Source organism: Melanotaenia boesemani, chromosome 24 (genome assembly GCF_017639745.1).
Source record: "Melanotaenia boesemani isolate fMelBoe1 chromosome 24, fMelBoe1.pri, whole genome shotgun sequence".
Classification (NCBI taxonomy): Eukaryota; Metazoa; Chordata; class Actinopteri; order Atheriniformes; family Melanotaeniidae; genus Melanotaenia; species Melanotaenia boesemani.
In genome coordinates, this window is record NC_055705.1 from 8389747 (window position 1) to 8416715 (window position 26969).

Genomic DNA, 26969 nt, shown 5'->3' on the forward strand with positions numbered 1-26969 from the left:
AAAGAGCAGGCTGTGAGGAGAAGAGTTTACCACTGGATCCCTCTTCTCTGTTTCTCTGCCAAGTCGTGACCCAGCCTGAAGTTATTTCCTTCTGCGTAAGACTCTCTGCCATAAACCTCCTGCCTTTCAGTGGCTCTTTGAGCACTACAAATCCACTAAGTGATTACAAGAGGACCGGAAGACCAGAGCAATGCAGCCTTTAACAATAGCTGCCAGGACAGACAGTCACCACCGAGCACGTTTCTCTGAAGATGACTCACTCGGAATTTGTAGGAAATTTTAACCTTCACAATAGTTCTTGAGCAACCTTTAATGTTTTCTCACAAAATGTGGCCACAATATCAAGGTGGTCCTGTTTTCTTTGCAATGATAATGGCAGTCTAACAAAATAATTAAAAAATGCTGTATTTTTGTATTAACATGAAATAACATTAAATTTCCATTACTGAGAGCAGATACTGACAGGATGTGTACTAAAAACATTAAGCTCAGCAAAAAGAAGCAGAAAAAAAGGTATTTAATGGATTTTGTAAATCCATTAAATACTTTTTTTAGTTTAATGGAACCAGTGATAACCTCAGCTTCTTTGGGTGTGTATCTCTCACTTATAGGATGATTCCATGTGTATCTCAGTAAAATATAATTAAGAGAAAATTCAAAAACTGGTTGTCAACATCATCATAATAGATTTTCCATTGTAAACACGTAATTTCTATTAATATCACATAAATTAGCTGCTGTTGTCACTAAATTATCAATGAGAGATCATGAAACGATATTTCTGCCGTCTCTCAGCAAAATGAAAAAACATGTTAGCATAAATGTTTCTCCGCTATATGAGTGTATCATTGGGTTTGTTGTGGCGCAGGTGAAGACCCAATAGCAGGACTCAGGCTGGTAGGAGGCAGACTGGTGCAGGAACAAGTTTAAATGAAAGAACCAAGAAACTCAAGAACCACATGGCAGGGAAAAACCTCAAGGATCTGACAAAGGATACTGAAAACCAAGGGGAATAAATACACCGAGGGACTAATAAGTAACAGGTGAAGTAAAAGAGAAAATCAAAGCCAATGAACTGGAAGCAAAACAGAGCACAATACAAAAGGGGAATTAACCTACAAAATAAACAGGAAACCAGAATTAAACATGGCTAAAAATGAAAAAAGGCGTCCACAGACTGTCTTTCTATGCTCACCGTCCATTTTATTAGGTCCACCACTTCACTTACTAATTAACATGAATGTCTACTCAGCCAGTCTACTAATGAAATTGGTTTTGCTGGATCGTTAGTCAGATTAATGATTTACTCCTCTCAAAAAACAGATTTTTGTGTTTTTTGTTTCATAAAATACTGACTTTGTGTTAGAAAATTGGCATTGGAAGGGTTACAAATCATTTGATTTGATATTTTTGATTAGGACTGAAGGTGATTGAAAGATCTGAACAAAAAAGAAGTGGAAAAAATTTTGAAAGGGGACTTTTTTGTGCTTTGATGACAACTGAGTAGCATAAATGATTATGCAGCATATATTTGGCATGGAGATGTCACAAAATTAAACCGAACTGCAACAGTTTAGAAAATGAATCAGAGCAATTTCGTCTCTCTTAATTGCTGCTAAAATATATTTCAGCCTAACCAACAGCTTAGTTCAATGCAGCACAAAGAGAAATGTATTTGGAGGAAAACATGTCAGCTACTGAAACATTACGCTGTTTTTAATGTCTTTGAAACGTCACATGAAGGAAAGAGGGAGCTTTACAACTCCACAGCTGGCTCTTATATTTTCAGCAAGGGTTAAATAGTTTAACAGAACCAAAGTGGAAGATGTTTGTAATTAAAAAATGGAGGTGAGGCAGTTATTGTGTTGTCTTCTTCTATGACAAAGCCCCGAGGAAATGTCTTCAGTCTGATTAATTCACTCCGACTGCACCACCTCCTCAGTCTACTGCTGATAAAGCCAACATTACAGCTTTAACACTACAATACAGACACTCAGTATAAGTCTCTCTTTTATTCCTCCACACTTCAACCATATTCTCACTCCTCAGCGCCTCGTCTGCTTGGCCAATCGATTCGGCGTGAAGTCTAAAATAATATGACAACACAGTCATTTGAGGTTTCTCAGCACAGACCATGGTGGATTTCCTCTTTCAAGTTCAAATCAAACATCAACAAAAGGGCATCACTTAATCTGTCAACCCACTTATGGTGCAGTGAAACTGTAAATCCCATCCTGATCCTCAGCAGGCAGGATATTTTGACATTACACTGGATTTCTGAAAAGGCCAACTCAGGGGGCATTAGGCTGATGGACAGTGAAGAGAACTCTAACTAGGAAAGACACGCCACTCCCTGCTGAGCTCAGACTCTGGACAGACATGGATTTTTTATCTGTTTCTTGTCACTTTTCTATTCTTTAGGCTTCTACAGAGGAAAGACATCTGCTATGATCCACAAGAGGCAATTGTTGCTACCCAGTAAACTGGGAAGGGTTAAAAGTTCATTTGCAAGCTATTTGGAGTCCATCACTCTAAGGTGGAAGTGGAAAACATTCAAGATAGCAGCCAGTCTTCCCGGGAGTGGACGTCCCAGCAAGTTAAACTCAAGGTCAAACCATGTAATACTTGGAGGAAATGCAAAAAACCCAAAAGATACATCTCAGACTCTCCAGGCCTCAGTTAGCAAGTTAAGTGTTAAAGTTCATGACAGTAAAATTAGAAAAAGACTGAACAAGGGAGGCTTGTTGGGAAGGGCTGCAGGTATACAGCTTTTCTCTCTAAAAGGAACAGCTTAGATTTGCAAAGCTGCATCTGATCAAACCAGACTTGAACAAATTTACTCTTAAATTTGCTCCTAGTAACACAGTTTGTACCAAGATTGTGGTATTCATTCATTCCACACTGCGCCACATGGTGGCAGGAGACTGTAGTAGGTCCAACCGTACTAAGTCAATCACCAAAATAAAGTTATATTTTTAAAGAAATCTTTTCTCGTTGGTTTGGAGGGTATGCTGTTCAAGGAATTTCTCCAGGTACTTTCACTCTTTAAAGACTTGTAATGATGAGTTTCCATAGCAACTGAAGAATAGTTTACCAGCTGGATCAATGCTATCCAAAACAAGAAAATCAGTGAAAAAACAGCAAATCCCAAAGGACTTAAAAAGAAAGTTTCATGTATCTGTGCAGTACTGGAGGTTACCTGATGCTGTAACACTGGGCATATGTTGTTTTATTAGGCACCTGCATTAGACAATAAAGTTTTGTTCAGTCTACCACACGTTGGCTCTTAGTCCGATACGTTACAGAAAGTGAGGAAGGTTTCAGGGCAGAGAGAAAAACGGAGATTTAAACACTTTCTTCCAACCGTTTCTATGGGTACCGTGAGCTCGCTAGCTAACAAAATGGAGATGCTAGTGTTTCCACATGGCTGCATGAACACATCCTAGACTGTAATGTGTCTGTACACTGATAAGAGTTCAGACTGTGATAAGACAGTCAGTTGAAAACTAAAGGAAAGTGGAATTGTAGAGCTTTTTAACCACCGCTGCCATCCTGGACATGTCACTGCACAAGGGACGTCTAACTGTTAGCCATGAGTTTTCATCCATATTATACCAGTGTTATTCTGGTAGTGGTTTACATCACACCTGGTACCGCTGCAGACAGAGCCTGTAACATCATCAGCTCCGATGTTGCCAGGCTACAAACACAGCATCCTAATGCATTAATTGCAATCTCTGGAGACTTTAACCTCTTCCTCTCTGCAATATTACCAACATCTGCTTCCCCAGAGAAAAAAAGATGCTGGGCTACATGTTCAAAATGCATCCAGCTCTTCTGTCCTGCCTCCTTTAGTAAGATTAGACAATCCCCTGATTATTTTCACCTCCACCTACAAGCCCATCATTCAGCAGCAGCCAGTCGTCACACAGTCTAAAAAAACCTGGTCATGAAGCTGAAGATGCTCTGAGAGGTGGTTTGAGGCCATAGATTGGAATATCCACATGGGGAGGACATCAATGCCATGACTGAGTGTGAGACAGATTATATCAACCTCTGTGTGGACAGTGTCGTCCCAACAAGAACAGTAAGATGCTTCCCTAGTAAGAAACCCTGGATCCCCAGTAACCTGAAAAACTAACACCTTCAGGGATGAAGACAGGGAGCTATTGAAGACGATACAAAAACAACTCAAAACAAAGATGAAGTAGTGCAAGAAGGACTAGAGGAAACCGTTAGAAAGCAGCTCCAGCAGAACAATGTGAGGGATGTGTGGTGAAGCCCACAGCTTTCCTGTCACACCTCCACTCTGTCATCAGTCATGGACCTTCACACAGCCTCATCTCCCTCCTCATCTGAACATACTGAGACCTCCTCTGCCTCCACCTCAGGTGAAGAAACAACTGGGGAGACTGAACCAGAACAAAGCTGCAGGTCCAGATGGTGTCAGCCCCAGGTTTCTGAGGATGGATGATCTGGGCTTGTTCTACACCCACAAAACCTGGACACCTTGCAATCATTGAGTGGACCATGAACTTCTCTGTATACCAATATATTCCAGAGTAAAATGAGTCTATCCGGCAAATAAATCTTGGCTTAAATTGTTTCATGCAACAAGACGATGATCCCAAACACAGCAGGTCTGCAACAGAATGGCCGAAAAAGACAATAATCAAGGTTTTAACGTGTTGCAGTCAAAGTCCAGACCTCATCCTGGTTGAAATGTTGTGGTAGGACCTTCAGAGAGCCATTGCTGCAAACCTTAATGAACTGAAGCAACACTGGAAAGACGAGCAGACAGAAAACCCACCTACTGCTGCTAAAGAAGCTTCTAGAAGCTGCTGGATCATCGGGTGGACTTTTTTTAAAAAGCTGCTTCTGTGACTTGGAGACTTGCTAAAGACCAGATCATACTTTTATTACATTATAATCTTCAAACCTTCAAGCTGATATGAAATATGAGCCAGCATCTCATGGTGTTTTACTGTTATTGTGGAAACCAGTGAGTCCATATTACCACAGTCTGTGTTCCTAGAGGTTCAGTTTACCTCTGAACCCACACAGACTGCCAGTGCTTTCAGATTTCCATTAAAACCAGCTCAGACACATAGTGCTTCCTGGACTAATGTACTCTGTCATGTGTCACAATGTCTACATGGAGTCTGATGGAAACCTTTTAAAACCCTGTTAGATTAATGGATAGAGGCGTAGTGCTTGTGTTTTAGAGCACACTCCTACTCAAAAGTTACCATTCTGGTAAATTTGTACAGAGCTATTATGTAACAACAAACCTTTAAATGTAGATTTCATGACTATATGTTAAAAATTACAGTACACTCACTAAAATACATGTTATATAATCAATTTTATGCATCAATTTGCATATTTATGACTGTAACAAAAGTCCTGTTTTTATCCAAGAAATGATCCTAAAATCTTGGATATTTCTTGCCTTCTAACAGCTTTTCCTTCACTTTCAATGATATACAAGAATCCAAAATATCAGGAAACATAAAAATAAAAATCAAACTGAAATGGAAACATCAGTAATCATGTATAAACCAGAAAGATCTCTATCATCTCTAGTTAAGACTTAACTGTGCAGGACAGGGTAAAAAATTCACATAAAAGAGGCTGAAAACTGGATTAAATGGGTAGAGTTGAATGATGTGCTTTTTAAGTGCTTGTTTTATTTCCAGCTTTATTTGAGAAAAGCTTCCAACTGTGCACTGACTGTAGGACTGTCAGGTTACCTCCCTTAATAATCTACCATGTATTAAAGAGCAAAGACTAAATTTAGCCCAGAGCTGTCAAAGATCTCAGCCTGTCACATGTGTTAATGTGCCTTTCTATCAGTCCAGCTTCGGTCTATCGGTGCACCACGCTGCTTCATCTGACCCCCAACGACGGCAGGTTGTGTTCAACCCGCTGTGCTTTTTAAATAACACACGCTGAGTCCGAGCTATAAAAGCTGAATGGATGAAGTGCCTGCTGCTATTATCACACCTACTCCGAGACACAAGAGCTCACTTAAACACAAGAGAGGGGAAAAACAAGTCATCGTCAATGAGCTTCAGCCAAAAGTTCTAGCAGATGTGTTAAAATTGACACAAATATCAATAATTTGAACACATAAAACAAATGACCTCCATGTAAACACATATAACAGCAGAAGATTTAATTTTGCTCTGCTAGACCTCCCAAGGTTTTTGACACAGCCGTTCATAGTAGCTTATTAGACCGACTGGAAAATTGGGTGGGAATCTCCAGTCTGGTGGTTCAGGCATCTGGTTAGGATTCCCCCTGGATGCCTCCCTGGTGAGGTATTCCAGGTATGTCCCACCAGGAGGAAACCCAGGACACGCTGGAGGGACTACATCTCTCGGCTGGCCTGGGAATGCCTCAGGATCCCATTGGACAAAGCTGGCAAGTGTGACCAGGGAGAAGGAAGTCTGGGATGGATGGATGGATGGATGGATGGATGGATGGATGGATGAATGGATGGATGGATGGATGGATGGATGGATGGATGGATGGATGGATGGATGGATGGATGGATGGACAGATGAACAGACACACAGGGTTGAATCCTACTTAAAAGACAGGGACAGCTGCCTAATATCTGGATTTATTTCTGTTCAGTAAAAAAAATTCAGAACCAAAGTTTAACATGTTTGTGATATCCATCAGAAATTGATGGCCTTATCGAGCCATATCTCAAATGTCTTCTCAGACGGTTCATTTTTAGTCAACCTCCTTCACATCTTTTGGATGAAATTAGACTGATGTTAGATTGTTCCCTTGTTTGAGTTTTTGTCTGAGAAAAGAGGAAAATAAATGCAAAATTCTGACTTCCAGCTGAGCAGAGCTCAACCGTAAGACTTCAGAAATCTTCAGAGGTAACAATTTTTTTCTCTGTTTTCTTTTTCTGAAGGAACGTGTTTCCATGGTAACTCTGGCTGATGCCTTGTAATATTATAAAGTCATGTCCATAAATGATGATAAACTTGTGGATATAAAAGTAAAACACAGCACTCCAGTTTTGATTGAAATTCTAGTGTGACTGCTGTGAAACTGGAAAATGCACAGCTGAACTCAGTCCATCGTTTTTCCATCAAACTTCAGTAAAAGTGAATGTGAGATTTCTCCAGTTTTATCTTCTTTTCATTGGCTCCCTGTTAAACCCAGAACAGAATAGAAAATTCTTGTCCTCAAACATAAAGCTCTATTGAAGCTTAAAGATCTCATAGTTTCACATTTACCCATCAGAGCTTCACTCCCAGACTGCAGGTTTACTTGCGGTTTCCTGGAGGTTTTAAAAGTAGAAAGGGGGGCAGAACCTTCAGTTATCAGACCCCTCTTTGTGGAGCCAGTTCTCAGTTTTATTCAGGAAGCAGACCGCCCTCTCTACCTTAAAGATCAGGCTTCAGATTTCCTTTCTGATAAATCTTACAGTAGGTCTGGCCTGGTGACCCTTATCCATCTCTTTAGTTCTGCTGCTGTAGGCTGAGTCTGCTGGGGGATGTCCCATGATGCCCTGGGCTCCTCTCTGCTCTCTTTACTCTCCATACTCTCCATATATAAATGTATGTTGTTTTCATTACATAAAAGAGAAGATTTAATGCAGTCGGTTTATGACTTGGTTTACATGAACAGAGCTAAAATGAATTGGATTAAACTGGACTGTAACTTTCAAATTGCCTTAATATTTTGCTCCAAATTAACACTGTACAAATACAGCTCAATTAAACTGAACTGATAGAGAAAATATTCATACACAAGCAATCAACTCTGATTCCTTATAACAAACAGCCTCAGTTTTATGATAATTAATCAAACACACATAAAAGCAGGTGAAATCAATAAAGTGCTAAAGCAAATGTAAACTCATCCCTCCATCCTTTTCTACTCCGCATCTATTAGAGGATTATCTGTAAGGTTATAATACTCCACACACACGTAAAAGAAGATGCCATTAAGAAAAGAAGATGCCATTAAAAGCACACAAAACTAAAAAAAGGATTCCATTTCTTTAAGTACCAATGAGCAGCAAAAATACATTTATGAAACAAGCACCTACCATCTTCAGTTGGGACATAGATGTTCAGGTAAAGGCAGTCTTCGCTTTGCTCCTGGACGTAGGTCACTACTGTATCCAAGTTGGCGGTGAACCACACAGGGAGCATATCATTGAGTAAAAAGCGGTCCTCCAAGAACTGAGGACAAACCGGAGCATAGTGAGTGGCATTCCTGATGCCTGGCCAGGACATGGGCGGCTCCGGTGGCTGGAACCTTCGCTCCTCCGTTGGGGCCAGTGCATATGGAATTCCCAAATACTGCTCCACTGGCCCTAGGATCTCATTGGGTAATGTAACCTTCACTCCACGCAATTTTCCATAATTTGTTGTGACCACAGGATGCTGCTGAACTTGAATAGCGGCCACACAGATGGACACCAGCCCCATCCACAGCAGAAAGGTGGCCTTGGCCATGGAGTGACACATCCATGAAGCGTTAACGATGGCGGTCATGCTCCCGATGTGCTTAGCCTGGAAAGTTGTGTTTATGGTCCACGTTTGGGTCCTCAGCTGCTCCTTGGCCTTTCCTCCAAGTTGTTTCTTGTTTCTCCTCAGGTTGAGAGCTGAGTTAAGGAGCTCCAGCCAAACAAAGCACCTTTCTTACAGCTCTCCATCTTCAGAGGGCACGCATAGAGATCGGTGGATGCTGTATGACTCTCCTGTCCAGGAGAAAGCCCAAAACACTTGAGGGAACCTGGGCTCTAGCTTACTTGGATATCCTAAAAGAACAAGAGAGAAATCAGAGTTAATCCACTTTGGCAAGTCTTTATGTCATATTTATCATAATTTAGCTTTATATCGTTCAGACAACCAGACAACTCGTAATCACACCTACAGCAAATCACAGAAACATCAGGTTTGGTTCAGGAATGATTTCTTTCAGGCGAAATTAGTCTTAAGGCCCACTTACGCTCCACGCAGAAGACGGATACACAGACAGAGGGACAGTTTCGTACGTCTTCTGTGTTGTTTATGCATGTAATTTGGTCAGTTTTCAGGGAGCTTAGCTGTCCGTCGCTTTACGCAGAAGACGGAGCAATACCACCGGAAATCATGGGTGCAGTGTTGAGCAGAATAGCTGACATGCAATCAGCAAAAGAAAAAAAAAAACAGAGTAGAAGAAGAGGATCAGGAAGGGAACAAAAAAGCAGAAGAAGAATAAAGACGAGCACAACAACTGTAGAAATTACATGAGCTTTTGAATAAAGACTGTATGCGAGTGTTTAGTTTGTGTTGGGTGGATGGAAGCAACTTTATAGCGACACATTACCGCTGCTAAGTGGTGTCTGAAACTGACGTCAGCTTGCAGGAGTAAACTCTGAACTCAGCACTGCCCACTAGTGGAGGAATTGACTTAATAACCATGGCAACACAAAACACACATGCAAATATGAGGATGGCGACATATGACAATGTTTGAAATGGACGTTGCTATTAATGTACGTAAGGGAGCATAAATGGGCCTTTACAAGTTCAATTCTGAAGCCAGCAACACAGTAATTGTACAAATAGAAATGAGTTGCAGAAACATTAGACAACTAATCGGAACAGTTAAGTAACATGACATGGGTATAAAAGGAGCATTTCAGAGAGGCAGAGCCTCTAAGATGTAAAGAGGGACAGAGAGTCACTAATCTGATACTGCCCAAAATTTTTGTAACATTTCAGAAAATCATTAAATTATAGAAATTATAGATTTTGTTGACTGCACCTTCTAACCTTCAATCAAGAGGCCTCAGGAAACTTCCAGAAATCCCTCTTTTGTGAACACAGTTCACCCTGAAATCCATAATACAGGTTAAATCTCTATCATGCAAAGAAGAAGCCAGATGTGAACAGGATGCAGAAACAGTGCCATCTTCTCTGGACCACAGCTCATTTAAAATGGTCTGAGGCAAAGAGGAAAACTGGATGAAAATGTGAAACAGTTTCTGGAAAGCATAGGCCACGTGTCTTGCAGACTAAAGAGAAGAGGGAGTATCCAGCTTGTTATCAGTGGACAGGTGAACAGCCTGCATCTCTGATGGTATGGGGTTGCATTAGTGCCCATGGCATGGCAGTTTCCACATCTGTGAAGCTCCATCAATGTTTAAAAGTACATGGAGGTTTTAGAGCAACATCTGCTCCCATCCAGACAACGTCTCTTTCAGTCCAGACCTTTCACCAATACAAAACATCTGGAGCATCATGGAAACAGAAATCCAGCAACCAAGGTCCAGTTGTTAATTAAAAAGAAGAGGAGATGCTACACAATGCTGAACATCACCCTGGAACTAGACATGTTGCTGCCAATGGATTCACTATCAGCTCATATTTTCCATCAAATGGTAAAATGTCTGAGTTTAATCATCTGAGATGTTGTTAATGTTCTGCTGGGAATAAAATAAAAGTTGATGAGATTTGAAAATATTGTATTCTGTCCTTATTTATATTTTACACAGCAGCCCAACATTTTGGAATTGAGATTGTCATATAAATGACTATTTTTGTATTTCTGAAAAATAAATAGATGCCTGTGGATCACTGAGACCTGTTAAAATAAGCAGACACCTCATTCTCAGACTCCTCATTGTGCACATCTTGGAAATCTTTCTGAAAGAGAAATATGTGCTGTGGGTTTGGAGGCATCTCATGGACATTTGTGTGAAAACCAGATGGCATAAAACATATTAAATAAATTTTCAGCTATAGGTTTCCACCGGATTTCATAACTTGAGGTCTTGAGACATTTTTAATGATATATTTTGCATATTTTAAGTGGTTTGGTTGAAGGAAATCACATGCCTGACTGCTCCAATCCAAAAATATTGGTTAATTACCGTCTTAGTCTGTGTGCCACTGAAAGTCAAGCCAAATCAATTATTAAATCTCATGCTGACCAGCGCCGACTCCCATCTGGTATCAAATATAAATGAAAAGACTGCACAACTGAGTGAGCAGTGCTCTGCTAACGGGGTCAAAGTGTACACACATCTTTGCGTGTAAGGTTTTTAAAGTTAATAGCATTCCAACATGAGGAGGAAGCTGAGCAGGGATTTGTCATGAGGGAAAAGATAAGCTCTGAACCTCAACCTGTGTCCGGTAATAATAACTGTCTGCCTTTTAAGCAGGAAAAACTTCATTATGCAACACAAACTATGGATTATATTTATGCATGTGTCTCAGTGCATAGCTGACTTGAGGTGAGGACTTCAGGTGTGTGCCAGATGGAAAGATTTAACAAAGAACGTGATCATAAATCATTCAATTTCCGATTAACCCAACAAAAACAAACTGAATGACTGTCCAACTGAGGAGACACTACAATGATGATCCGGGCTAAAAGAAAGGAAACCCAAGAGTATTTATACTGAGGGAGCAAATGACTAAATGCAGACCAGGTGTGCAAATCAAAAACCTAGTTGGTCAAGTCAGACTGGAATAAAACAGATGAACAAGAAGTAAAGCTAGCTACGTGAAAAAGTCAAATCAAAATCTTAAATTATTAACATTACACCAACACTAATTAATCCAAGAAACAAAAGAAGACTAAAGCAGACCATACCCAAATAGCAGAGACATTTGGGCCACATCTGGTCTACTTGTAGCACTTCTGGCTCAGTTATGGCACTGACAAATATATTGTGGGTCACATGCGGTCTAGATGTGCGGAGCCGTGCACCTTCTTTTGAGGAACTGTATCTCCATAAGGTTTAGTAATAATGGTCCCATTATTTTAGAAATGCCTTTTTTATGTTATTTTACTAAATAATCAAATATAGAGACACAAAAATGGTAAATCCAAAAGAGTAATCTGCAGGCCCAGGCAGCAAAAAAATCTTTGGCCCATTTGGCCAGCATCTGCTGTTTTGATAGGACAATGTTTGGCCATGACTGGCGGTGTTGACGCTATGTAAGTGTGGCTGCCAAAACCCAACCACACAACTAACTGATGTGGCCCACATCTAGAATGTTCTTTTGACCCCTATTTGGCACTGAATTACGGAATTGATACTATTAAGTGTGGCTGCAGAAACTTAGCCTCATCACCACCGGATGAAGCCCAGAAATCGGCCAAAAGAACATAATCAGCCTTGACGATGTTGATGCTATGTGTGTGGCTGCCAAAACTTAACCACAGGACCACCACACCACATAAAGAGGGTCTCCCATATTATGACCACTTCTGGCCCACAAAATACTAGAAGTAATCCATGTCCAGGCCAACAAATGACATCTGGATCGCATGTGGCCTACAGGAGATTTGCCATAATCCAAGGCTGGCAACTTACATCTGGTCAACACAACACTTGCCAGTGCCATTACTGAGCCATGAGAAGCAAAGTAGCCTGGATTCAACCCATACATGTCTGATATCTGGGTTATAACAGGTCAGTTGGGTGTGTGATAGGGTTTTGGATGCCAAGTTTTCCCCAAGTCCATGCTGTGTGAGAATGCTGTAAGTTATGGTTGATTATGGGCCATGTGAACATTTCACCACCAAACGGCAGACGTCCACAGACGTTGTTTTTATGGCTAAATTAGGTAAGTATGTTAAAACCTTTGTATAGTCCAAAAAAGATTTGGGTTGTGTTTTTGGGTAGCGTTTGTCTGACTGGATTTAGACCAGTGTTAACCTGAGTTAGGCACAGTTACTGACTTTGGGGCTAAATCTGATCAATGTGCCTTTCATACTGTCTGCTGCAGGTGCCACTCTAACTCCTCATCATGACCACATACGACCCAACTTCAATAAGACTGAATTTTTCTTTTAAAACAGAAAATAGCAACGGCGATCAAAAATGTTCTAAAAGTAAATGGGTGTAAAATAATGTCATGAGGCAAAACGTGAAAGAAAGAATTAAGTGTGTTCGTCACGAGTAAGGAATCTCTACAAGAAGTTGAAGGTGATGCTAACATTTGTACATGACTTTTCTCTGAAACATTTTCTACATTGTTTAAGGACTCTAGTGAAGACGATACACACCTTTCATTTTAACATAGTTTCCTGTAAGAAAGGAGGGACTTTAGTCAGAAATTACTTCAGTCCTAAATGTATGCCCTAAATTTGCTACTAATTTAAAGTGTTTTTGATATTTAGTTTATTTACTTGACATTACAGAAAATAGGTCACTTAGTAATAGGAGTGCTGTTGGCCTTTAAAACTCGAGCAGTCCATAAAGTCATGGTTGGACTCATTGTTAATGGAGCGGCTCCACGAAGTGACACCAGCTTTAGAACTGAGCTGTTCATGTATCGATTAAATTGACAGTGAAGTGGCATCAGACTGCTGAATTCTGCTGAATGCACAAACCCACATTTCCATTATTTCTGAGACTTAGATTAGTTTTTGATCGTTATACACGACTTATCATTGTTCATTCTCTATGCTATTGGAATAAAGATGTTTTAGATTCAATCTCTACCTGCCTAGAGTCATGTTGGTCCCCCTGTTGCTGCCAAAAAAACTCTGACCCATCGAGACATGGACTCCACTAGATCCCTAAAGGTGTGCAGTAATGTTGGCCAGTATGTTGTAAGGTGGGGCCTCTGTGGATTGGACTTGTTTGTCCAGCGCATCCCTCAGATGCTCAGTTCCATTGAGATCTTGGGAGTTTGCAGGCCAAATCAACACCTCATTTTTTACTTTGACACATGGCCCATTATCCTGCTGACAGAGGCCACAGCCATTAGGGAACACCAATCCCATGAAATGATGTATGTGGTCTGCAACAATTGGGTAGGTGCTCTCTATTAAAGTCCACATGGATGGTCTGAGCCAAAGTTTCCCAGCAAAACATTGCCCAAAGCATCACAATGTTTCTGCCACCTTGCTTCCAGTAGTGCATCCTGGTGGCATGTGTACACTACTTGGTGGTCCAGTTCTGATTCTCATGTGCCCATTGTTGGCACTTTCAGCAGTGGACAGGGATCAGCATGGGTATCCGGTCTGTTCTGTGGTTATGCAACCCTATGCGCAACAAACTATATTCACTGTGTGTTCGGACACCTTTTCATTTAGAACCAGCCATTTGAGCTACAGTACAGGTTGGACCACGCAGGCCAGCCTTCTCTCTCATGCACATCATGATCCTTGGCCACTCATCATGACCCTATCTTCAGGTCATCACTGTTCCTTCCTTGAACCTTTTGATAGACACCAACAGGCCAGTAACATCCCACAAGAGCTGTAGTTTTGGTTATCACAAACTTGCTCAAATCCTTACACTTGCCTTACTTTCCTACTGATAACATTCTTTTTGAGGACAAAATGTTCACTTTCTGCCTAATATGTCCCACCCACCACAGGTGCCATGATGAAGAGATAACCGGTTTAATATATGACATTTGTATAACTTTTTTGTACATTTAAATAATGATGTAGCAACATGAAGATACTGGACCTGTCTGAGGAGTAACTTTGCACATGCTTTGACACCTAGGACATGTCACCCAACCCCCAATCATACTAAGTGGGGGATAGAAAATGTATGAACGGAACAAATATCAAAGCAGAGCTAGAAAGTAAAATTAAATTGTCCTGTTTTTAAAGTATAAAGAAAAGATACAAATAAATTACCAGTTGATGTTAACTGTCACCTGGTTCTGGTATTTTTTTTTAATTTATTTCAAACAATTAACACACATATGCATATATATGCACATATGTACATATTCATTGATTTTCCCCGTTTGACAGATAACACTATGCTAGCATGCTAACAGTGATTCCATGAACACAGATGCTGTTCATTATAACAGCAACAAAATCATTTCTAAACATTGATGTTTGCTGTAAAATACGCTTTCGGTCTCATTTTGTGAACATTAAGGTCTAAACTTTGAGCAACAGTTGAAAATAAACACTATTGTGTGACAATAGTGTGACTATATTAACACATATAATGAAAAAGACGACCATCTGTGGGTTTTCATCTTTTATTCTGCTAAAGACCACGCTCTTTTTGTCAGTAAATTCTTATTTTCTTTCTTCTGTTTTACTGTGTCCGTGACTTACTGAACCTCCAAAAAGAGAACATAACAATATGTTTACTCATATTTACTCCAAGCCTCTACTTTCTGCTCTGCTTCCATTATCTACATACTAACAAGTACAGCTGGTTTCCTCTGGACTATTTAACTCCAAACTGCTGTAGGTTTAACACCGCAAGGGTTCATTTAATGACTTCGTTTGTTTACGATTTTAAAGCAGTTATGATTAAACATTTTGTACCCTTTTACCTTTGACTGCAGGGATACTGAACTAAATCTTCAATTACTTATAAAACATACAAATATGTGCAGTTATTTTGCACGTGTTGCCTTTAGCAGGTTGCTGTCATGAACACAAGTTGATGAATTATTGTTGGGGTCGTAATTTCCACCTTCACACAGCAAACAGATGAAATGAAATTACTGATTGACACAGTGAAGAATATTTGTAATAACTTGTTGTTTTATGATAAACTGCCCTTCATGTGGCCTGAAAGCGCATAGTGCTCATCAGCTCTCCTTGACAGCAGAACACTGAACACTTACTCCTAATGATTATATGAGATAAGTCGTATGAATATCAATGAAGGCACTCCCTGTCATTTGCATTTCAATCACTCTGAAATGAGTCTGTCAGAGGAAAACTGTCCTCTCAACTATACAAGGTCACAGATATTTTCCACCTCTGCAGCCAATAATTAAGCACATGAACATGAAATTGAAAAGCTATGACACATTTTTACTTTACTGCATGTTTCTTCATTGTCAGCATAGTCTCACTAAACCATTACTACTAGAAATTTAAATACTACGTTGGACTCGTGGTCAAGATGACTTGATGAAGACCAAACTGAGCTTCAGAATGAGGAAGAAAGGGATTTAAGTGACTTTGAACGTGGCATGGTTGTTGGTCTGAGTATTTACTGGGATTTTCACACACAACCATCTCTAAGGTTTACAGAGAATGGTCTGAAGAAGAGAAAATATCCAGTGAGCAGCAGTTGTCTGGACCTGGATGTCTTGTTGATGTCAGAGGTCAGAGGACAATGGACAGGCTGGATGGAGAAAGTGGGACAACATTCGTCTCTTGAAGGTCCAGCTGCTGTTCCAGTTGTTTATGGACTGTCGATAGAAGAAGAGGGACTGCAGCACAGGCGCCCAATTTTTTTAAAGTGCATCTAAACTTTACAAGTGCAGCTTGCTAGATGTAGTTAAAGAATAATATTAATGTAAATGGTAATGCTGACTCAACAACCTTTACATAAGCATCTCATTCTTAGTTTATTCAGCCGAATGTTTTTCTGGCTCTGGCTCAGGAAAGTGATTAACTGTTGTTTTCTTACCTTTAAACATTGAGCAGAATGCTAGAATCCCTAAGAGATTTGCAGCTAATTTATTGAATTTTTCATTTTTTTCTCGGTTCTTTTCCTAACACTGAGAATTTCATGCATGTTCCTTTTGTTGTTTTGGATGGAGCAAACGTTTGATGCATAGTTAATTCAGACACTTGTTTGACTGATGAGCATTTGACACTTCAAACAAATCCAAACCAAGACAAGCTAAATTGATTCCAGTGCTGTTTAGCTCCTGTCCACAGGGAAGCCTCAGTCAACCACTTTTACATGTCAGCAGGATATAATGACAGGTGGCCTCAGATGCAGGAAGCAAATATTACACAGGCCTTAAGAGTATGTACTTATGTGGATAACAAGAGTAAATCTGATTTTTATTTTTACTGTAGACATGCTGAGCTGAGGATGAATCATATTCTTACTGCAAAAGGTTTGTTCATGAAAGGCCTGGGAAGCAAAGATGCTCCGAGGATCTCCAAATGTATGTGAAAATCATTTAAAAACAATACTCCTCAAAGAAGGATTGGAAGGGATTTGCAATTTTCTTCCTCTACTGTGCAGAAAATCATGAAAACATTTAGGTAATCTTTAGGAATTTCAGTTTGTAAAGGACAAGGGAAGCAAGCCTGAGCTGGACACCCTTCAGACGCCACTGAATCGAGAGCTGCCGTTCATAAACAGCTGATAGAACCACATGAACAAGGCATTACTGTGGGAAACCTTTGTCAAGCTCTACAGTACAGAGTTAGATTGACAAATGTTACTTCAAACATTACTGAGTAAAAACGAAGCCACATGTTAAGCTTGTCTAGAGTTTCAGATGACATGGCGTGTGGTCAGACCAATCAGTATTCCAGATCTATTAGTTAAAAAAAACTGAGCCCAAAACCATACAGATCATTAGAAAAGAGGATGATGATAAAAACAAGATTCTATCATAGTAATTCTCTTATGAACCTTTCATGAAACAAAAGGGTCTCAGACCTCATTGATAGAACATATCAGTTAAAAGGAAGTGGCCATTCTTGCCCTGGATTCTGTTAATGACTTCAGTTTATACCCCCTCCAATTCAACTTGAGAAAATAAATATCTAATTTCCAAAGTGTTCAAAGTGTGCCAAGAAATGAAGTGTGTGCCAGTTTAAAGACGCACGATAGAATCTGTTTTGTTCGCTCCCTAACAGCTAATTCAGCATCTACCTTGAATCCTGTCTCTTCTCTGAGATCTCTCCTGCCAATAAAAGTCAGTCTGATGTTGACTTTTGTCATATCTCTTCTCTGTCTCTTTCTCTCCTTTTGCTCTCTGCCTCCAGTAATGTCCTGCTGCATTTCCTTGATGAAGCCGATGCTGCAAATTCAAAATGGCTGGTGTGTTTATATCTGTTTGCTAATAGTGTGTAAAGCAAAACTCAAATGCAATCTCATATGGTGTCCTGGAAGTTTGACAGGTGGAGTTTCAAGGTCTGAGAGTTACATAATGGGTCTTTAATGGCAACATGGAAGCCTGCATCTACCAGCTGAAGACGACCTTTCATTGTTATAGTTTACAGGTGACTTGTGTTCATCCATATTGAGCCATATTGAACGCTTACATGGATCCATCAGGTCAAAAACAAACATTCTACTCATGCAGATAGTTTAAAACTGAGCGTGTCAACATGGACTCTTCCAGAATCTGCATATTACTGAAGTTTTCTTCAGACTGTTTAGGTGTTTTGCCCTTTACAGTATGTAACTACTCGTTTCAAAGGCATGCTGAAATTCATTATGTACATTCCTGGAGCCGTCGTTGCTCTGCAGCATCCCGAGTCTAAAAAACTTTTCTTTCCATGATTTATTTCACTTTACAGCAGCATTTTGCTTTATGCCAGCAACTGGATATCAACACACTGACTGTTTTGAACCTGACCATAGCTGATTTCATCAATGAAACGCACCATGGCATTATTAGAGGAAGAGAGGAAAATGAAGGGAAAACAGAGTAACAGAGTCAACATCCAACTGACTGGAGGGAGATCAGAGAAGAGACAGGATGCAAGACGGATGCTAAATTAATGATTGTTGGGGGATAAGTTCAACAGTGAGGCTTTAAAGCTTGGCAATATTTTCAAAAAAGCACCTAAAACTCCTTTAGAAAAAACACAATTCCAAAAATAAATGATTCCACAGTAATAAGGTACATTATTCATGTTCTTGATAATGTATTCCCATTATTCCCATATGAGCCTCTTCAGTTTCATTCCCGCCTCGTATGACACTCCAGATGTTAAATGCAATTAGGCCTGAGGTATCAGCTCATGTCATTCACATGTAACCCATCTGCTAACAGAGGATCATCGTAAAAACATGCCTGCTAAACCGCATCTGTCATCTCAGATGAATCATTTAGTTCAAAGATCTTTTAGAATCAGCTCCAACAGTCACACAGCTCCTGCTGCTGCTGCTGTATGTATGTTTTTGTGCCTATAGCCTGGACAGATCAGCAAACAGCTCCCTGCTTATCCTCCGTGTCACCGCTGAGCTGGTACATTGTGAAGGGAGGCCTGAAGTGATGTTACAGCATTTTACATTTGCAACAACTTGTCATCTCTCCAATGAATAATTTGCTTTTGTGCATTTAAAACAGAGGAGTGTTTTTTTTTTTTATATTTTTTATTTATCTGCTTTTATTAAACATTATTTTCAGATAAAAGAACAAATGCCTCAAACCAATTTTACTGCATGTACTTTTTTTTAAGAATCTCTGATGTTATTTGAAACAGCAAGAGAAGTGGATTACAGATGAGCGTGTGTGTGTGTGTGTGTGTGTTGTTCATTTTGAGAGTGACAGTTTTATCCTGGATGAAGTGAAACGGTTTGTGAAAATTGAACAAAGATCTTCCAGGACAATCACAATCTGGGAAGGAAAAGAAGATTGAAAGAGGATGACTGTTTGATTTAATAAAAATAAAAATAAAAAAACTGCAGCACATTCACATTTCTTTTTCTTTTTTTTCTGAGCATGTGCATAAGCATCGTCTCACACTGACATGTCATACCGGCCTGACTGTTTGCTGGTGTAATTCAGACATGTGTGTAAAAGAAAACATACATATCATCTAAAGATGTGAATAAATGAAGAAAAATAGTAAAGTTAATGGTTTTTCCTCTGCTCCAGAAATATCCAGTATTGGACCTCCTGCAGGTTTTAGATATTTCCCTGCTCTAACATACCTGAGCCAAACGTAATGGATCTCCTGAACACCCCAACACATTCCGCCCAAGCCTGCTAATTAATCTGAGTCAGGTGTGTTGAAGCAGGAAACATCTAAAACCTGCAGGACAGGGGCCCTTGAAGATGAGAACTGGACCTCTCTGTGCCTGCTCCAAATGAAGGGTCAACCCTAAAGGTTTTTATCAAGTTCTGCAGAATCCCTGTAAGGACCAGTTAAAATGAATCAGGGGTTTTGAAGCAGCAAAATATATAAAGAAACAGATTTTTACCTTTATTTACAGCATTTAATGATCTAAGATTAGATTAGCCTTTTTTTAATTATACGCAGTACAATGAGATTTGAAAAAAGCAGTCACAGGCATTTTTTAACCTAAGTAAAGGAAAAAAAAAGGACTGCTGTGATTGCCCTTCATCGTCAGGTCCTTTTACACATGTGCTGGCAACCTGGACATGTGAAGAGTCAGTGATGAGTCCAGATTCTGCCTACGGCAGTGGGATTGTAGGGTAGGAATGTCCAAGTCTGGTCTTTGTGAGCTACTGGCCTGCAGGTTTTAAATGTCTATCTACTAGAACACACCTCACTCAAATGAAAGCCTGTTAATGACCCCGTGATTTGAGTCAAGTGTGTTTCAACAAGGAAACATCTACAACCTGCAGGACAGTGGCCCTCGAGGACGGAGTTTGATAACCGTAGGATGAAGGTGTGGAGAAGATACGAAGCAGGCCAGACCACAACCAAAGTGAACACTTGTGGGATCAGCATGGGGGTCCTGTTGGTACCAGAGTGACCAACAAAACCACACAGACGCTGGTTGAAGAACAGAAGCCAGCAGTGTGTGATCAGCATGAAGAGAAGGAACCAGGCTGGTTCTTCCACATGATGCTGAGGCCTCTGCTTCTTAATAAACAGTTAAATTACCAATATGTCTTTTTTTTCAGACATCAATGATCTAGTGACATCCAGCACGAGTCAGTAGCAGAATAAATAGTTTTTCATGGCAACCTTCAAACTAAACTCTGCTCAGGATACATTTTCCTTACAAATATGGCTCTATTTCATAAACAGACTTAACATAAACACACATTTTCCTTACTTTTATGTAAGTTTATATGTTTATTTATTTATTTATGCACAACTTTAGTTGCACTTTCACACATTTTAACTAACAGTTATCTGCTGTTCTCTGCCTGATAATAATACCAGATATTTTTTTCTGTTTTATAATTATATGAGTTTTGGCAAACTGAAGGAAAACATAGTGTATTAATCAGTTATTGTTGCTGCTACAAAAGGCCTGTGCATGTTTACTCCTCAGCTCACACACACTTCATGTTTTCATGCTTCTGTCTTCTTTGGCCCTCAGTGGGACCCTAAAAAAAACGTCATGTTTTGCATTTTTAGACTCTGTCCTCTTCCTGCTTTTCTGTGCAAGTTTCTGCAGAATGCAAACAGAGGTAACATTTTTAAAGCCTGTTTTCTCCTGCAGACGCTGTGACACTCAACGCACACTTCTTTTTTCTGTTTTCATTTGTGACTCTTTCCCCTCGCGAAGCCACATCCAGATATCCACACCACCATCTTGTGGCTGCTTGGGTCGAGATGCGCGCAGAGCGGTGCTGAGGGAGGATGTCAGCCTGTACACACACACAGCGACACACAAACATACGCACATGGGATGGTGACGTGTGTGAAATGTCTTTCAACGTGTTTGCTAACTAACAGGAATTGGTTCAGATTTCTGCTCCATCCTGGTGAAGCTGGTGGACGAGCTGTTGCTTTGGCACAGAGTTTGCTGTCGCAAGGCTTCCTGCCTGCACGCGGATGACAGTTCAACATTAAACGGCTCACTTGGTTACAAAAAAAGATAAATAAACAAACAAAAACAAGCAAAAATAAATAAATAAAATGCGTGCTATGGGCGGCGTGTTTTTTATGGGATGCGGGTTTGATCAGCATCTTGCATGAACGTCAGCTGCAGTCAGATGGAAGAGTCGCTCTGACGCGGACCGGTTCTGGTTCTGTCCCCCTCAAATAATAATAATAGGAGACTTTTCCAGCTCAGACTTACCTCAGACTGGATCTTCACGGTCTCCCCGTCAGATCTTAGTCCTGAATTGGAGTCAATCTGCGCGCCACATGAAGAAAAGAAAAGAAAAAAAAAAGAAAAGAAAAAAAAATACACCATAAAGTCCAGGTCCAGTTCTCTGCGCCCCAAATCCAAAGTCCGGTCCGTGTGTGCGCAGCCCGACTATACGTCCTGTATCTGAGTGTTGAGCGTGTGTGTGTGTGTGTGTGTAGGTGTGTGTGTGTGTGTGTGGATGTGTGTGTGTTTCAGTGAGTCATTGCAGAGGCAGTGGGAACGCTGCTGAATCTAATTGCTCTCATAGCGCGAGTGTGTTGCGCGCACAAGATTAGTGATAGAGAAACCAGGTCTCTCTCTCTCTCTCTCTCTCTCTCTCTCTCTCTCTCTCTCTCTCTCTCTCTCTCTCTCTCTCACTATTGGACTACACGGACTGAAATTTACTCAGCCTGCAGCCAATAGATTGCCGCATTCTCTCCATCACCCTTAACCAGCCGATGTGTTGTGGAGCACGCGACGTGGCACCAGCTGCTCTTCAAACATCAGAGCTCCTGTGCAACACCTCACAACAGCTTTTAGCTGTTTTAAGAAGATGGGAAGAAAGAACAGGTTTGTTTTAGTTATTCCCGGTTGAACACGAAGCTGCGGGGTGGAAATGTTGGTCAGGGTCACTCACATTAACAACACAACAATAAGAGAAAGAATGTAAATGTTGGTTAAACCACCGAGTAAAGGTGTGGATTTATGTGTCTTTACAGGTGTTTAACAACATCTGGAAGATCCTGACTCTGCTGCAGCGAAGCCTCTGAGTTATGCACTGATTCATTTATTGGTTTATTTAGTTGTTCAAAACGTCCTGAGATTATTGAACTTCTTCAAGCAAAATGCTTAACATTTACCTTTTTATCTATTTGTTTATTTAGTTAGTAACGTGGTTAGTTATTAACTTATATCAACATGTCCTTTGATTATTTTAAGGCATATATTTGATATTTATTTAGTTACTTAATTAGTAATGAATTCAGTTAGTTAGTTATTTATTTATTTAGGAATTTGTTTATTTATTTATTTTAAACAGTTGCACCATTAAAAATAAATGTCTTGTTTACATTTATTTATTTATTTCAAACACATTTTTTGGTCATTAACTAACAACATTTACAGACAATCTTTTATAAAACATGTCCTGTGTTTATTTATTAAAATTCTTTCAGATATTTTTAGGTTGTTGGTTTGCTTTTATTTATTTATTTATTTATTTATTTATTCATTCATTCATTCATTCATTCATTTGTTTATCAATTGAATAATTGTGTCAGGTAGAGTTTATTTATTTAGTCAGTCTTTAACCAGTAAAGTACCACCAAGAACACACACCTGTCCAGGAAAAGTAGCAGCCCTGCCCACAAACCAGAGACAATCCCAGTTAAACACAGAGATAAAAGAAAACCAGACTAAATTAAACAAATTCAACCAGTATAAAAAAGAAAAAGCTACATATGAGTGGTGAGCTTCCTGGACATGTATAAAACAATTAAATAAAAGCAGGTTTTCCCTCTTCTATCACCCAACAATAATCCAGGGCTGAAATGTTGTCAGGAGCTAAACTTAAAAGGTGTCACGCTCAGCTGGGAGAATCAGAAAGGAGGGAAAAGCTAAACTACCTTAGTTTTCATGTATGCATGTGTTCGTGTACACGTCAACAAAGAAACCTTCAAGAGTCGCTGTGATCTCTGATAGATTGTTGTTTCACTTCTGGAATTTGCCCTGATTACAGGGAAATATTTTATCTTCTGGGTTTCGGAGCGATGACACACACTGTTCAGCTGCTGAAGATGTTGAATCACTACATTCTGAATACAGTCAAGCAAAATCTTCATCTCCCCTTTTCTAACACGTCATTCCAGCTGCAGACTTTCTATGCCTGAAAACATTTGTGCAACTTTGCTCTGAACAAATGGTGAGATTCTGAAGGTCAACTGCTCAGGGAGAATAAATTCCTAATAAAAGCTCTGATTTTGCCCAATCTGCTTTTTCATTTAGGGTGAGTAAGGAATGAAACAAACTTCCTGGTGCCTTGAAAACTTTTTATGAACCCGATTGGATAATAAAATTAATAGGGAACTAATCCATTTGAATTTTTTTGTAGATATAATTCTGTTGTAGTGGGTTTTTAATGACATTTATATTGTTTTAATTTGACTGGATTTATTTGTTTACGTACCCTGGGACCTGATGGAAATTAGCCGGTGGTACAATGCATCTTTTCTCTTCTAAGATTATTATTTTTCCATGATTAGTTCCAGACAAATGAAACAATAAACCTACTAGTGGCATTTTAGGGAACGCCTCTATGATCTATATACTGGGATTTGGGTTCATTCTTGTAAGTAAACTGCTCCAGTTTAAGTTGGATGGTACCTGCTGGTGTTCAGTGATCTTTAAAGGTTAGGAATCTTTAAGGAATCCTCAGCATCATGGACCATGTCTTCCATCCCCTGCATGCCACGCTGACGGCCATAGACTGAGACCACCAAGTGAGCTCCAGTGAACGAGGAGACTTAATAACTCCTCCCCGTTCAGCCGCAGGGAAACGTAAAAACTTTAAAAACTTACTGTAAAGAAGAACTGCAATATTTATCTGTATGTACCTGTTCGTAACCATAATTTATCTATTTATGTATCCGTTCAGAATCAGAACATTTGCAAAGTTTATGTTATGTGAAATATCCTTCAGGTGCAGTATGTATCCTTATCTTATCTTGCTACTTAAGACACTTGATGGTTGTATTTGTACTTCTTCTTCTCTTTTACTGTTTAAACAGTTTTATTATTATTATTATTTCGTTATATTTTTCCTGTACTCTGGTACAACAGTTTCCTTCGGGATCAATAAAGTTGTTCCTATTCGTTAGCCCTGCCACAGATTGTCACTTAGATCGAGGTCTGGGCTTTGACTCCACCCAGACCTCGATTTTAAGTGGTTTAAACCATTCCAGCTTTTCTAGAGCAGCATGATGAGGTTCCTGGTAGCTGAACCTCCACCCCAGACTTAAATCTCCATCCATCGTGCTCTCAGTTTGGACCAGTTTCCCAGTCCCTGCAAATGAAAAACATCCCCATAGCATGATTCTGCCACCACCATGCTTCACTGTGGCGATGCAGTTCTTAAAATGATTAATGCCATAATGACCAAAAAAGTTCAGTTTTAGTCTCTTCTGACTAGATAACCTTCTTCCAGATGTTTGAAAAGTCTTCATGATGGCTTTTGGCGAACTTTTCTGTCTTCAGTGTCTTTTTACTGGCCACTCCCCCATAAAGCCCAGCTCTGTGCAGCATAGCACAGCTGTCTGTAGATGGAAACAGCAGTCTATGCTTCTGTGTATTTAGTGCTGGTGTGTGTGAGGAACATCAGCAGGTTAAAAGGAATATATTTCTTTTAGCCAATAAAGTTAAAACAGTGTTGGTATTTGATCTGATGGTTGTGCTGAAGATCGTTCAATTCATGTATTTTAAACTGTGAAGGTGGTTCAACTGTGGTTTACATTTAACAGACCTAATGAATCAACCTGAAATAGGAATGGTGATCTTTTTCAAGAAAATCCACCTTTAAGAAGCATTTATAAGTTCACCCATTACAACTCCTCCCTGACTGTCTGCTGAACAACATCTTCATCCAGTTCAGAATAACTACAAATTATTTTTGTGTATATTTCCTGTGATTAACATATATCATGAATATAGGTCAATGCATTCTATGTAATTCACAAGTTTTATTTGACAAATCAAAGACACCCATAAGTCTAAATGACAGAATATATTTTCCCTTTAACAGCTTAGATTAAAATTTACATGGAAGCCTGGAAAGTGATTCTTAAGATTTCCAAGTTTCAGAAGGATTCCCCTCAATATCAAGGTCAGGCAGAATTCAGATAAGCATGAATTTAATCAGCACTTCTCATCATGTTACATAAAACAAGCGTACAACAGGAATGAGCTGTGGAGTCAGAGTCTGAGGAAGAGGCAGGATGAGAGCAGCACAGAAGACAGGCCTCCCTTTGATATCCTCATCATTTATTCCCTCTCCCCACATCATAAGCCTCAGCAGTCGGGGGTGTCCTCCTCGCCTCTGAAGAATATATCAGCTTCAGTCGGCGGCTCGACCAGCATTGACTGGGTGACTTTCATGAGACTGATGAGGCTTAAGTCACGGCTACCTTATTGAAGCCAAATCAAATGCTCAGCAGGATTACAGCTCCACCTGCAAGCCGCTCCGGTGCACCTCTGAAAGTGACATACAGCCACTTGAATTAGCATGCAAGCTTCATGGGGGAGCTAACACGGGTCATTTCTTCATCTAGTGTATAGCCAGTGTGGATATTTTAGATAAGAAATATTATTTACTCAAGCTGTATTCCAGATAATTGTTAAAAGGTTTAATATAATTCCCAAATAATGCAGTTTTAGAGATGTTTTGGTCATTAAATACTGGAGTACATATAAAGACTTTGAGCTGTTTCAGTCTTGTTATTTAAAATGTGCTGAAATTAAAATTCCCCTCAACATTAACCCTCATGCCCTCCTCGGGACATTTTTTTCAACTTTTTTCTCAGTGATCACTTTGGCCATGTTATGGCTGATGGCATGATCTTTGCAATACCTCTTCTTTTTAGACATTTTCTTTTTGATCCAGTGTCAGTTTTGTTCATACTCTGTGAATGAATTTACTACCCTCTGGTGACCTTCGTGGCCAAAATTGTCCACACACTAAAACTGCTATAAAATCATTATATATCAGTATTTTTTTTTTCCATGCATAAATAAATCATTGAAGCTATTTCCATCCTCCTCAGACCTAACAAACATTTAATCATTATTGGGATTTTAACCCTTTAAATGCTGGTTTGGATATTTGAATTACTGTCTTATTCATTACAAAAAAAAAAAAAAAAAAAAAACAGAAAAAAACAGAAATGAATAAAAAACTGAATTAATTTCCATATAAGAGAATATTAAAGGGATCAGACACTTGCATAATGTCAAAGATTAGAAACAAATATGATTTGATTGCGTTTTCCTTTGGAGACTCTCATGGAAAAAGAGGTACATGCATAAAAAACTGCAATAAAATCATCATACATCAGTATTTTTTCTGCTTTTTTTCATGACTGAGCTGAAGGGTGACAGAGGAAAGAAGTGGGTTCATGGAGAACCTGCGGTCTATTAGACTAGGGTCAGGGGCAGGATAGTGCTGAATGTTGTTCTTAAAGAT

General features: G+C 39.6%; 1 protein-coding gene across 1 annotated transcript in view; it reads right to left on the reverse strand.

Annotated features, from left to right (window-relative positions):
* The window catches only part of nlgn4xa (neuroligin 4 X-linked a), a 106423-nt gene extending 84408 nt beyond the window's left edge, over nucleotides 1-22015 (reverse strand). Inside the window, exons 1-2 of the mRNA XM_041979122.1 lie at nucleotides 21686-22015; nucleotides 8081-8797 (exon numbers count right to left, since the gene is read on the reverse strand). Of these exons, the coding sequence (XP_041835056.1) occupies nucleotides 8081-8531 (451 nt within the window). The 5' untranslated portion in view covers nucleotides 8532-8797; nucleotides 21686-22015. The remainder of the gene's footprint in view (nucleotides 1-8080; nucleotides 8798-21685) is intronic.
* Between the last annotated feature and the right edge of the window lie 4954 nt (nucleotides 22016-26969).